Source organism: Cupressus sempervirens, chromosome 2 (genome assembly GCF_028749045.1).
Source record: "Cupressus sempervirens isolate cs-2001-9-10 chromosome 2, ASM2874904v1, whole genome shotgun sequence".
NCBI classification, from domain to species: domain Eukaryota; kingdom Viridiplantae; phylum Streptophyta; class Pinopsida; order Cupressales; family Cupressaceae; genus Cupressus; species Cupressus sempervirens.
Genome location: NC_143119.1, coordinates 474,045,154 through 474,057,958, shown reverse-complemented (window position 1 = coordinate 474,057,958; position 12,805 = coordinate 474,045,154). Strand labels below are relative to the sequence as shown.

The window sequence follows — 12,805 nt, the reverse complement described above, 5'->3', positions numbered from 1 at the left end:
TTGCATTCGTGTTTTAACTGATCTTCTTTAAGCATCTTGGATATAAGGTTTTTGTCTAGGATCAGGTACACCCGCCTCGGTTTTGCAAAGCCGGAAGTGCAGAAGATTTAGATCACTTCGATCGATCTTGTCAAATTGGCCTTAACCGATTGGATATCTCAGCATCGAGCAAGCAAGGCTCGTAGGATTCCAATCTGTGGTTTTGGGAACCAACATAATCATTTGCTTTCAACATTTTGGTTTGAAGTCATTTATATTTTCAAAAAAAAAATGAAAACATATATATCCAAAAAACACAAAAAAAACAAAATACATCAAAAAATGCAAAACAAACATTTTATTTTCATCAACATATTAGTTGGAGACTATACAGAGTCTTTACATATTTGTGACCCCTCGTACAATAATCAGAGAGTTAGAAGGTCTCAACGGTTGAGCTAGAGTTTATGTTTTGACTTCTAGGCGTCAAGTTGTAACGGGAAGCACTTGGATTTTGTGAGGATTATTAATGGGGTTTATAAGCCATATCTTTGATTTACGGTCATTAATTAAGTCCGTCTTTATTAATGATTAAATTTAATATTTATTATCAAGGTGTTCAAGGGTGAATTAATTATTATTTTGACTTAGAGGCCTAAGCTAAAGTTGAGGCCTCTAATGATTAAATAATTATTAATAAATTGTTTCTCAATAATAACAAATTGGAGGCTTTTTGCAAGTAATGGCTAAATATTTTACTTGACCCTTCGAAACATGTATCTTGACATCTTTATTTTGGGGAGGAATTATAATTCAAATATTTGAACTATGCTTCCTTTTGCTATGAAAAATCATGAATTAATATTACCTTTTTATAAAGTTCAAGAGTTTGCAACAAAGGAAAATATATGACTTTAAATTCATATTTGAAGAGTTATGCTGAGACTTGGTTGGATTCGAAAGGAACAAAATTATCAAAGCAAGAGAGGATCGTATTGGGCATTTTGCACATGTTTGATGAATGGAGGCATTGTGACAAGGGTTTCAGATTTCTTCAACTTGTAGAATTGAGAATTCACAAAGTTGTGTTCACCTTGAGTTGGTACATAGGAAACTAGTGAATTGTGTCTAGCATGGCTTTCTCCAGAGGTCACTTTGCTTTAGTTGGGTTTGATTTTGTGTGAGGTCCAGTGTATAATTTCAGATGATAGTTTGTAGAGCCAATAAATGGAGATTGAAATAGTTTGCAGCCTATTATAAATCACACCTGGTCATAAACAACTGTTGCGGCTACATATTGAGACAACATTGCTAATTATTGGTAGTTACATTGTGTTTGGGAGTCCACGTTACTAGGTGAACGTGTGGCTCTGACTTAGGAGTGCAAACACTACACACTAGACCTCCTTGTCAAAAATAAAAGCAATTGCAATACTACTGCGAGGGTTGTATTTCAGTACTGGGCCCACTTAACAATTACGTTGGCCCATTTTTGGTAAGGAAGGGTGACACATCATATTCTAGGCACCCATGCCAATTCTGGTACACTTGGGGTGGCTAAGATCTTCAAAAACACTTTCATTGGTAACTTTAGATGTTCCAGATTCAAATTTCAATCAAAAATAAATATTGGTGTTGTTCATATTAGCCAATTTTTTCTGTGATGTGGAGCCTAATCAGACTCCTATGTTAATTTTTTCCCATTTTATTCGGTGTGGTTTCCCCCCAAATTATTTCTATGGGGGTTTGAAGGCAACACCCCTTTGTGGGGTCTTGGGGCAGAGCCCTAGGCATACCCCCTAACTTTATTATTGTTAAAGGTGTCTACCTCTATTTTTCTATTGGATGACTTATTCTTGCCCTAATTTTGTTAGTGGCAAAAAGATTGTATAAAATGGGTTAGGGTTAGGGATTTCATAATGTATGATGAGATTGTAGCATCTTGTGGCGGTACTGAGTGGTAAGGGATTACACATTGTAATTAGGTTGTAATTAGGTTGTAGTAACTAGATAATAAGAAATATTGGACTCCCTGTTGGTGGGCATAGCCCAAGGATTGAGTGAACCATTTTAAATTTTTTTGACTTGTGTTCTCTTTTGTGTGGTTTATTATTTTTCTGATATTGGTTATATTTGCATGCAATTGTTATTTCTGTCTCTTTAATCCTAACAAATTTGGATTGTAGCTACTTGCATTTAAAAATTGAGTTACTTAAGCTAGGAGGCAAAGTTCATGTTTGTAATTTCAAATTCCATGCTTTGAAATTATTCTCTTCGAAAAAATGCAAAAAATTATATATATCTAAAAACTCAAAAAAATTACAAAATTGCAAAAAACTCAAAAAAAAAAACTATCAAAAAGACATAAATTTAGTGCCTCTAGTGAGTTATAGCCAAAAGGGCTCTTACAATGGTATTAGAGTGGTTTCCTGCCATCCTTTAGGATTAGGCTTGTTCATGCACCCATTAAGTTTGATCTCAACATGTTTTACCCACGTACAAGAACAAAGCTTCTTGCTTGTGAGGTAAACATACCATGATCAGTTGATATGGGTGATAGGAGGGGTGGAAGTTTACTTAGAAATACAAGAAACGATGATGATACAAAGGTAAGAGAGTTGTTCAGGAATATAGCTGCAGGATAACAACAGTTAGTGGCTGCTCAATAACTGGTAGGCACATTGTTACAATAGCTTTCTGATACTCTTCAACAAATGACACTGGCCAGGGGGCACACCATGGGCAGGGATGAACTGGTAGTACAGTCATGTAAAGAATCTAACTGGTTCTAATTTCAATTCTAGTGGTTTGACATTTTGTCAAACATTTATCATGCAAGCCCTGATACTATCATAATGTACCTCTGCTAGTTCCAACTTGATAAACACCAATTTCCTTTACTATTCAGATGTTAGATGTTTCGTCAAACATCTTGCATGCAAGCTTTATCTCATTGTACTTTATTTTTCAGATTACGTTCTTTATGTTTGCAGGCTGCAAATTAAGTTATTGAATGCTTTGACAATGCAATGTTGATATAGAAATGGCATACTAGTTGTTTCCACCCTTTGGCGAACATTTACATGACTGAAATTAACTATTGCAGTCAATAGACATAATGACAAACACTTGCCACACATCCCAATATACACCTACAACCACTAAGCATTTCTACAAACATTTGGCATGCATACTAATGACTGAAACATGACTCCAATCTTCGCATTTCTTCAAACAGTTGTGGTGCAACCTTATAACTCCTTATTTCAATACCAAACTATTTACAATGGACAACAAATAATGCTAGCATCAAACTAGAGATTTGCAATTATAATGCTTGCAAATCATTACAACAACTTCTCATGAAATTGTAATTAAGAGAAATTAGGAACCTGTATAAGTTTGTCGTCGAAATTTGTTTCAGTAGTCCCAAGCTATTGCAATGCCAAGAAAGAACAAGAGGCGGCATTAATTTGCAGCAGCATTCTATCACACAAGTCAATTAACACCTGCAATTTTCCAATGCAGCCTTCCTCCCTTCAAACACTGCTATATACAGGTAATCACAGCCTCAAGAAAACACCCAACAGTGGTGTCTAAGAACAACAATAATGAATGCCTGGATAAGGCAGACAAGCATCACTATCAAATGCCAAATTTTGGCCGGTCAGGGTGAAATTAATTGCAAACCTATGTGCAGCCAGATTCAACAGTTATTAGTCCTTCAAAAATCACAATTTGCAAGAGTCCTTGAAGGCAAATTCAATGCCTAACAACCCTGACCATTTGCAGCAAATAAAAGGATAATTTGGTATACAACAAAACCAAGTCATCAGTCCAATTGTGGAATTAAAGCACAACAAACAGAGCATAATTCACCATATCTTTCAGTGGCTCAAACTGTGAATCAGAGAGAGGAATCAGTCCTCATAAACCCTTGTAGAAAAGCTTAAGCAAATTCTCCAAGTAATAAAATCAAGAGGCACGAATAAATAATTTTTCAACATGAAGTCTCTTTTATAATACAAATTCAACTTGACTTCTTTCTCACACTCTTCATTAAAGAACCTTCATCAATACACTTTTCAATTAGAAGCTGTCATTTAATAATTTTAATTAAATAAATCCCAAGTTTATAGTTTCATGAAGACAGTTTTCACTTAAAGGGCTTCTTCAACACACCATCAAATTATAACACTTAAATGATAAAGTCATTTATTAAGATAGTATTGATAAACAACTTATAATATAAAGCTTCATTAATTTACCCAAAGATGCCAACTACCAAGTGCCTCAACTACACTGCTAAAAATAAAAATCAGTCGAGAATTGATTTACTATAAATAGCAAGTCACTCAACAGAGACCCTCAAAACACATTGTCAACTCACAAGGGTTGCTAATTGGTACCCCTTGTGTTAGAGAAGCTCCTATAGTTATATACGACAGACCCACACAACCCACATTCTTTTGGAATGAGTCAAAGCTAGGTAGTGTTGGGGAGTAGGAAGCAAGAAATTTTGTTGATGATATGATGCTTATGCATGATGAATGGGAGACATTGGTTGAAAGATTTGGGAATTACCCACCTTTTGACAGATATATGACTTATAGTAGAGAGCATGGAAGACCTAGGCAGGAGAGGAGGCACAAGAATCAACATGCAGATTTGAAGCATGCCGCTAGCAGGCTCACTCTTCTCATGTTTGATGGTTGTGAGAAAGTTACTGCTTGAGTTTGGATCAATGAGGTGGATAGATATCTGACATAGAGGCCTATGACAAAGATGGATGCTATATAATTTGCATCTCATCATTTAGATGGTGCAACCCACAAGTGGTGGCATATGGGATGGTCGTCCTTCATCATTATTTGATTTCATCATATTAGGAGTTTGATGACAAGTTGGTAGAATGTTTTGATTAGAAGGATCCTGAATCCTATTTTTGAGACCTTGCTTAGCTCAGTTAAACAGGGCATTTAGAGTCCATAATTAATGAGTTCCTGAGACTCTCTATTATTGTTTCGGATGTGATAGAGAAACACTTGGTTATGCTATCTACAAAGGGAATATAAGAGCCTCTTAGAGGTTGGCTTAAGGCATTCGATCCACCTTTTCTACAAGAGGCCATCAAGAAGACTAGGAGCATAGAGCTTTCAACTCCTTAGAGGCAAGCACAACCTAAACCCACCAGTTTCCTACAAATGAGGTACATGCACTAGTTGCTGATGAAAAAACAAATCAGTTAGGGAACATGATGAGGAAACTTGTGAGGATTTAAGGAGACAACTTTGCTATTAGTGCAAAGAGCCTTACGTAAGAGATCAAACACACCCTTTGAGGCCTTGGGGTAAGGCTAATTGTTCTATGTGGGTATACCATGATGATGATGAAGCTGAAGCTTCAGCTTCACACTAGGTTTCTGATTTAGATCACCCATAGCATTATCCACCACCATACCACATCCTTTCACTTATAGGATGAGAGGATCCGTAGATGGACAACATTGTATTGCCATGTTAGGCATTGGGGCCACACATAATTTCATACATGAGGGATTTTTTAGCCGTTGTGGTCTTTAGGAAAAGGAGTTTGTTGGGTTCCAAGTCAAAGTGGTAGATGGTTGCACCCTTACTTGTACCAGATGCATACATCATCTCTAATTATTTCTTGGTGACTATGAGGCGCCTTAGATTTTTATGTGATCAGCTTAGGGGAGATAAACATTGTGTTTGGGAATGCAATGGCTACAAGATATCGATGAGTTTTTTCTTAGCCTGTGCTTAATGGAGATGAGGTTTGAGCATCGAGGTAGGAGATATGTGTTGTGAGGTATGACGGGGGGGAGTTTGCGCACTATGTCTCTTTATGTAAAGGAGAGTTGGGACACATAGAGGCTTGATACGATTTGGGTGGAGCAGGCCACACGTCATGCCTCCCATAGTTCACGGCTACATAATTCAAGTCAGCATGCAAGTGTGGTACACTTTGTGAACAATCCCTTGTTTGATATTGATGTTACTTTGTTATTTGAGGTTGATGTTGTTCCCCCTCTGGTGATGAGTAAAGATGATATTTGGGACCTATCAATGCACTAGGATTTCTGACAGGTTTTAAAGGGGAGTTCTTAGGGGTGTATATAGTGAGGAGTGCATACAACTTGACATTTGATCCTCATTTATAGGCTATCTATTGGGTGCGTTAGCGTGTGAGCTTGATGATTGCTATGACATCTTATCTTGCGTAGAGAAAGCAGGTGAATCTAGTTTTTTTTAAAGGTGCTTCCATGTGATGTTCTTGCTTTAGCACTACCAATATCGGCATTGAGTTCAGTTTCATAGGCTTTGTTGATCATACAAATTGTGTTGTCTTAACAGGGATCAATTGTTGATGATAGGGACATTATACATTTATCCGTGGGATTATGGTGGAGGCGTGGCCCCCTTTGAGATTGGAGTTTGGTGATGCTAGATGCAAGATTGGTTGAGGACAAGTGATTTCAGGGAGGGTGGATTGTAATGTCCCCATTTCAGCTCCCCCTAGGTTGCAATTAGAATTAGCCTATCAATGACCCTTGTAGGCTAATTAGAGGGTTATAAGTTCTCAATGGTCGAGCCAAAGTTTATGTCTCAACTTCCAGGAGTCAAGTTCTAATGGGAAGCACATGGATTTTATATGGATTATTAATGGAATTTATAAGCCACATCTTTGATTAGTAATCATTAATTTAGTTTTACTTAATTAATGATTAAATTTGAAATTTATTATCAAGGTGTTGAAGGGTGAATTGATTATTATCATGACTTAGACACCTAAGCTAAAGTTGAGGCTTCTAATAATTAAATAATTAAGTTTTAGGTAATTAATAATAAATTGGAGGCTTTTTTGCAAGTGATGACTAAATATTTTCTTTGACCTTTAATACATGTATCTTGGTGTCTTTATTCTAGGGAGGAATTATTATTAAAAATTATAATTCAAATATTTGAACTATGCTTCCTTTTTCTGTGAAACATTATGAATTGATATTAATTTTTATGAAGTCCAAGAGTTTGCAACAAAGACAAATATATGAATTTAAATTCATACGTGAGAAGTCATGCTGAAGCTTCTTGGTCAGATTTGGAAGGAATAGAATCCTTAGAGCAAGAGATGATTGCATTGGGCATTCTACATGTGAACTATGCTCCCTTTTGCTGTGAAACATTATGAATTGATATTAATTTTTATGAAGTTCAAGAGTTTGCAACAAAGACAAATATATGAATTTAAATTCATACGTGAGAAGTCATGCTGAAGCTTCTTGGTCAGATTTGGAAGGAATAGAATCCTTAGAGCAAGAGATGATTGCATTGGGCATTCTACATGTGTTTGATGCTTTGGTGAATGGTGAATATTGTGACAAGGGTTTCAGATTTCTTCAACCTATAGAATTGAAAATTCACAAAGTTTTGTGCACTTTGAATTGGTACGTAGGAAATCAATGAATTGTGCCTAGTGTGGCTTTTTCTAAGGTAATTTTTCTTTAATTGGGTCTGATTTTTTGTGAGGTTCAATGTTTAGATTTAAACGATTGTTTCTAGTGCGAGTGAAAGGAGATTGAAGTAGTTAGCAGTGTATTGCAAATCGCACCTGGTCATACAATATTGCCATGTGTGCATACTGAGATGACATTTCTAATTATTGGTAGTTACATTGTGTTTGGGAGCCCATGTTACCAGGTGAAAGTGTGGCTTGGACCTCCACATAGAAGATGAAAGCACCTTGAGACATCTTTGTGGCAACAACAATACTATTGTGAGGGTTGCGTTTCAATATTGCGCCTGCATTGTATTTCCATAGGTCTATTTTTACTAAGGAAGGGTGCTACATCATATTCTAGGCACCCACGTCAATATTGGCAAACTTTGGGTGATGCAATCTTCAAAAAAGCTTTTGTTTGTAAATTTAGACATTCCAGTTTCAATTTTCAATGAGAAATAAATATCCGTGTTGTTCATATTAGTCAGTTTTTGCATTGTAGCTATTTGCATTTAAAAATAGAGTGACTTAGGCTAGGAGACAAAGTTCATGTTTGTAATCTCAATTTCCATGCTTTGTAATTATTTAAATTCTTTGAAAAAATGCAAAAAAGTATATATATCTTCTGAAAACTCAAAATAATTACAAAATTGCAAAAGCTTAAAAAAATATAAAAAATGCATAAATTTCAGTGCCTATAGTGAAGTTTGAGCCAACAGGGCTCTTATGTAATGTCCCCCCAACTAGGACAAGAATACCTACAAACCAATGTTAGAATTTATGCAATAATAAATCGAATTTCACTTTTATACCCTCTATCTAATCTAACCTTAAAGACGTCTCCTTATCGAGATCAATATCCCTTCTAAGGATCTCCTGGTCCTGAATGATATATCGTCAATTCTAGTACCATCCAAGGTTACTTCTACGTCTCCTATGAAGTGCTCTCTTTAAGGTCGTTCCTAGAAGAGATCCTCTAACAGGGTCCTTATCACATATGCATATGTTACCTTCAATGGAATATTCCAGACTTATAGAACTATATGAAGAACACTTTCTTCCCTAAAAAAGGTTCTCTTGATCTTCTCTTAAACCATTAGCCATATTAATATCACTCTCTTCCCTAAAAAGGAACTATCTTGATCTTAAATCATTAACCATTAAGTAATGTGTGTTATCCATTTGGAATTCCACTTTTACATATGCATATGTATAAATTATCCAAAAGCATGACTCCTTAATATAAATAAATTCATAAATATAATTAAACAAATATAATTCATAAACACAGCTTCCTCTCTACTTGGTCCTTGTGGCTTTATGTTTGGTCGACTCTTCAATGAATTATTCCTACTAGATTATCCTAACTCTAAATTTTCTTTTTAAAATTCTTCCTTTTCTATTTATAAAGAAAAGATAAAATATATTCTTTTCTTTTTTCTTTTCAAAGAGTCACAACCTTTCGTAATAACAATCCTCTTTTTAGAAAGTCACTTCCTTACTTTTTTCATATTACTTTGCTCTTCCATTTTTTTCCTTTTGAACACCTATCTTCTCTTCTTTTTCTGTTTCTCTAAAATAGGCTCTCCCCCCTTTTATATCTTAAGTTCAAGGAGCATTGTCTCTTTATTAAATATCTCTTGACTTTTCATTAGATTTAGTTAGTTTATATTATTCTATATTATATTATTTATTTACTTACTTATCTTCTGTGTATTATTATTTATTAATAAATTCTATTTAGAGAGTTAACATACTTTCTACAATATTGTCTCTTGTATTTAATTTTATCTATTTATTTATTTATTGTAATTTTATTATTTTCTAATTTTTAAAATTTTATATTAAATATTATTTCATTGATAATATAGATTTAATAATAATAATTTTCTATTTTTGTATTTTAATATTAGTTTTAATATGACTTTATTACCATCATATATTTAATAAAATTGTATTATCCAATTATTAGTAAAATTTTATCTTAAAATGGGGATATGGCAATCCACCCTCCCTCAATTGCTTGTCCTCGAGCAATTAGATAATTTATTCTATTGAGTTCAAAGATATTTTTCTTTTAGTCCAAATTTTTAGGTGTTGTCATGGATATGATTGAATCTCTTCTAATATTCATTAGCTTTCTAGATTAGTCTTTCATATGAATTATTTTCTACATCCTCTTTAACCTCACATGATGACAAGATCATGCTCTGATGCCATTGTAATTGTCCCCACTAACTAGGACAAGAATGCCTACAAAACCGATGTTAGAATTTATGCAATAATAAATCAAACTTCTCTATTCTACCCTTTATCCTAACCCAACTTTAAAGACGTCTCCACATTGGGATCAATTACCCTCCTAACGATCTCCAGGTCTCGAATGATACATCATCAATTCTAGTACCATCCTCGATTACTTCTCCATCTTCTATGAAGTATTCCCTCTAAGGTCCTTCTTGGAAGAGATATCCTCTAACCAGGGCCCTTAACACATATGCATGTTACATTTAATGGAATATTCCAGCCTTACAGAACCATATTAAGATCACTTTCTTCCCTAAAAGGGGTTCTCTTGATCTTAAACCATTAGCCATATTAATATCATTCTCTTCCCTAAAAAGGAACTATCTTGGTCTTGAACCATTCACCATTAAGTAATGTGTGTTATCCATTTGGAATTCCACCTTTACATATGCCTATGTATAAATTATCCATAAGCACGGCTCATTAATATAAATAAATTCCTAAATATAATTAAACAAATATAATTCATAAACATACCTTGCTTCCTTGCTTGGTCCTTGTGGCTCTATCATTGGTTAGCTCTTCAACGAATTATTCCTACTAGATTATCTCAACTCTATATTTCCTATCTAAAATTCTTCATTTTCTATTTATAAGGAAAAGATAAAATATATTCTTTTGTTTCTTCTTTTCAAAGAGTCACAACCTTTCGTAATAACAACACTCTTTTCAGAAAGTCCCTTATTTTTTTCATATTACTTTCTTATTCCATTTTTCCTTTTTGAACACCTATCTTCTTTTCTTTTTCTTTTTCTTTAAAATGAACTCTCATCCCTTTTATATCTTAATTTCAAGGAGTAATGTCTCTTTATTAAATATCTCTTGACTTTTTATTAGATTTAGCTAATTTATATTATTCTATATTATATTATTTATTTACTCACTTATTTTGTGTTTATTATAATTAATTAATTAATTCTATTTAGAAAGTTAACATACTTTCTACAATATTGTTTCTTCTATTTAATTTAATTTACTTATTTATTCATTTAAATTTTTTTTATTTTCTAATTATTTAAAATTTATACTAAATATTCCATTGATAATATAGATTAAATAATAATAATTTTCTAGTTTTCTATTTTAATGACTTTATTATCATTATTTATTTAATAATATTGTATTATCTAATTATTATTAAAATTCTATCTTAAAATGGGGATATGACATCTTATATTGGGTCACTTCCAAGTGTGAAAACAGTGGTAAGCCAAAATGCGTTGGTAAAGGAATTTGCGCATATGTCAAAGTATATAATTGAAAGTGAGTTGATACTATCCTCTGAACCTGTACATATTAGATCCATCTTGATCAATTATATTGATCAATTTTTAAGATAGACAAATTGCTCTAGTCAGTGATGCAGATTCGCTCTATACTAATACAAATTAGCCATGCATTCTCAATACTATCCATCTTTCCCACTAGAAATTTCCATTGATGTATATATTATAGCTGAATAGAGCTAGACAGCTACAGCAATAATCTAGAATATCAAAAATGTCAAAATAATTAGTGCTCTCCAAATTTTCTTTTCATCACATTAAAATTGGAAAACTATGAAATCAAGTGTTATTAGTGTCCTAGAAAGAGAACTAGAGAGAAAAAGCACAAGATTGTATGTAAAGTAGACCATATAGAGTTGCCTCAGTTATAATATTATCATATCTTTATGTCCTTTGGTAATATTCATAACAGGCTGTTACTGCTGTTTTATCTTAACAGTTTTAATTTTATGTTTAAGCATTGAAGAGAAGATATATCAAAGACAAGTGATGAAAGGTGAAGTTGCGGCTACAATCGAAGGACATACCGACTCTGGGATTGCAAGCAAAAGGAGTGGTCAGCACTTCAGTCGGGAGGAATTGCAGGAATTATTTACTTTGCGCTTGGTAAGTTAATTTGTTTTTCCGAATTGGGTTTTGAGCCCATGTTCATTCTACAAGAAAACAGATATTGAATAAAGTTCATTGTTTTTCAGGATACACTTTGTGACACATATGACTTGCTTGCATATTCTAAAGTTCCAACCTTTGAAGATTGGAAAGATTACTCTAGAAATGTCCAGGATTTAGCCCTTAAAGATGCCATAAATGATGGCACAATATCATTTGTATACCAAAATCAAGGAGAATTAAAAGTGGATGTAGAGTGATATGCTTTTAATAATTAGCTAGAAATATTTCAAGAAAAAGAGATTTTTCTTAATCAATAATAATAAATATGTTAAGAATGGAGACATTGTTTGTCTATATGAGAACCATTTGTTTAAACATTCAGTTCGGTTTTTTAAGTATTATTATAGACGAGCCCTTTTCTTTACTTAACCATCATGGTCTTTTTCAAGCTTAAAAAACAACTTGGTACAAAAACTGGTCGAAGCTCTGGTCACAAAACTTCCCTGATGTGGCAGTGACTTACTATCATTTCTTTAGAGGAATGAAACTGGATGGACGATCTATATAAAATTAAACCAAGTGCCTCCCTCATCTCTAAGAAAAAACAAAAGGATAGCAATACTCTAATTACAACATTCAAAATAATTAAACTGTATGGCATGACTCTATAAAGATGTGGCTTGTACACAATGTGCCTTGTATGTCAGGTGCCAGTGATCTAAGTCATTACTTACCCGCACACATCTCCATACACATTTTTAGACCAAGTTAAATGAACGCACCAGCCTTTTTGTCAGAAACAGAGACAGAAACTTAAACCATTCAAAGGTAGTTTCTATATCACTAACAGTAATAAATCTGTGATAGGAATTACAGGAATTCCAACTTGGATAATGGGCTATCAGAACTACTTAGTTAATCATATAGTTTATAACCAGCAAGCATTTCTTTATTCATTCAACTACTACATTGATGATTCCAATTACATGATGAATGTCTTTGTTCATTGCCACACAATGTGACCAAAATTAAAATAAATTCTTTATGAAATTTTTTGACATTTAATTACAGTTATTGGTCTTCCCTTATGCACGATCTCC

At 33.7% G+C, this 12,805-nt stretch overlaps 1 protein-coding gene across 2 annotated transcripts in view; it reads left to right on the top strand.

Annotated features, from left to right (window-relative positions):
* The window catches only part of LOC149573094 (uncharacterized), a 249,719-nt gene extending 237,585 nt beyond the window's left edge, over nucleotides 1–12,134 (top strand). For both annotated transcript variants that reach the window (XM_089814270.1, XM_089814269.1), the window contains exons 19-20: nucleotides 11,552–11,699; nucleotides 11,789–12,134. In XM_089814270.1, coding sequence (XP_089670396.1) covers nucleotides 11,552–11,699; nucleotides 11,789–11,962 — 322 coding nt within the window. In that variant the 3' untranslated portion in view covers nucleotides 11,963–12,134. The remainder of the gene's footprint in view (nucleotides 1–11,551; nucleotides 11,700–11,788) is intronic.
* Nucleotides 12,135–12,805: the final 671 nt, after the last annotated feature.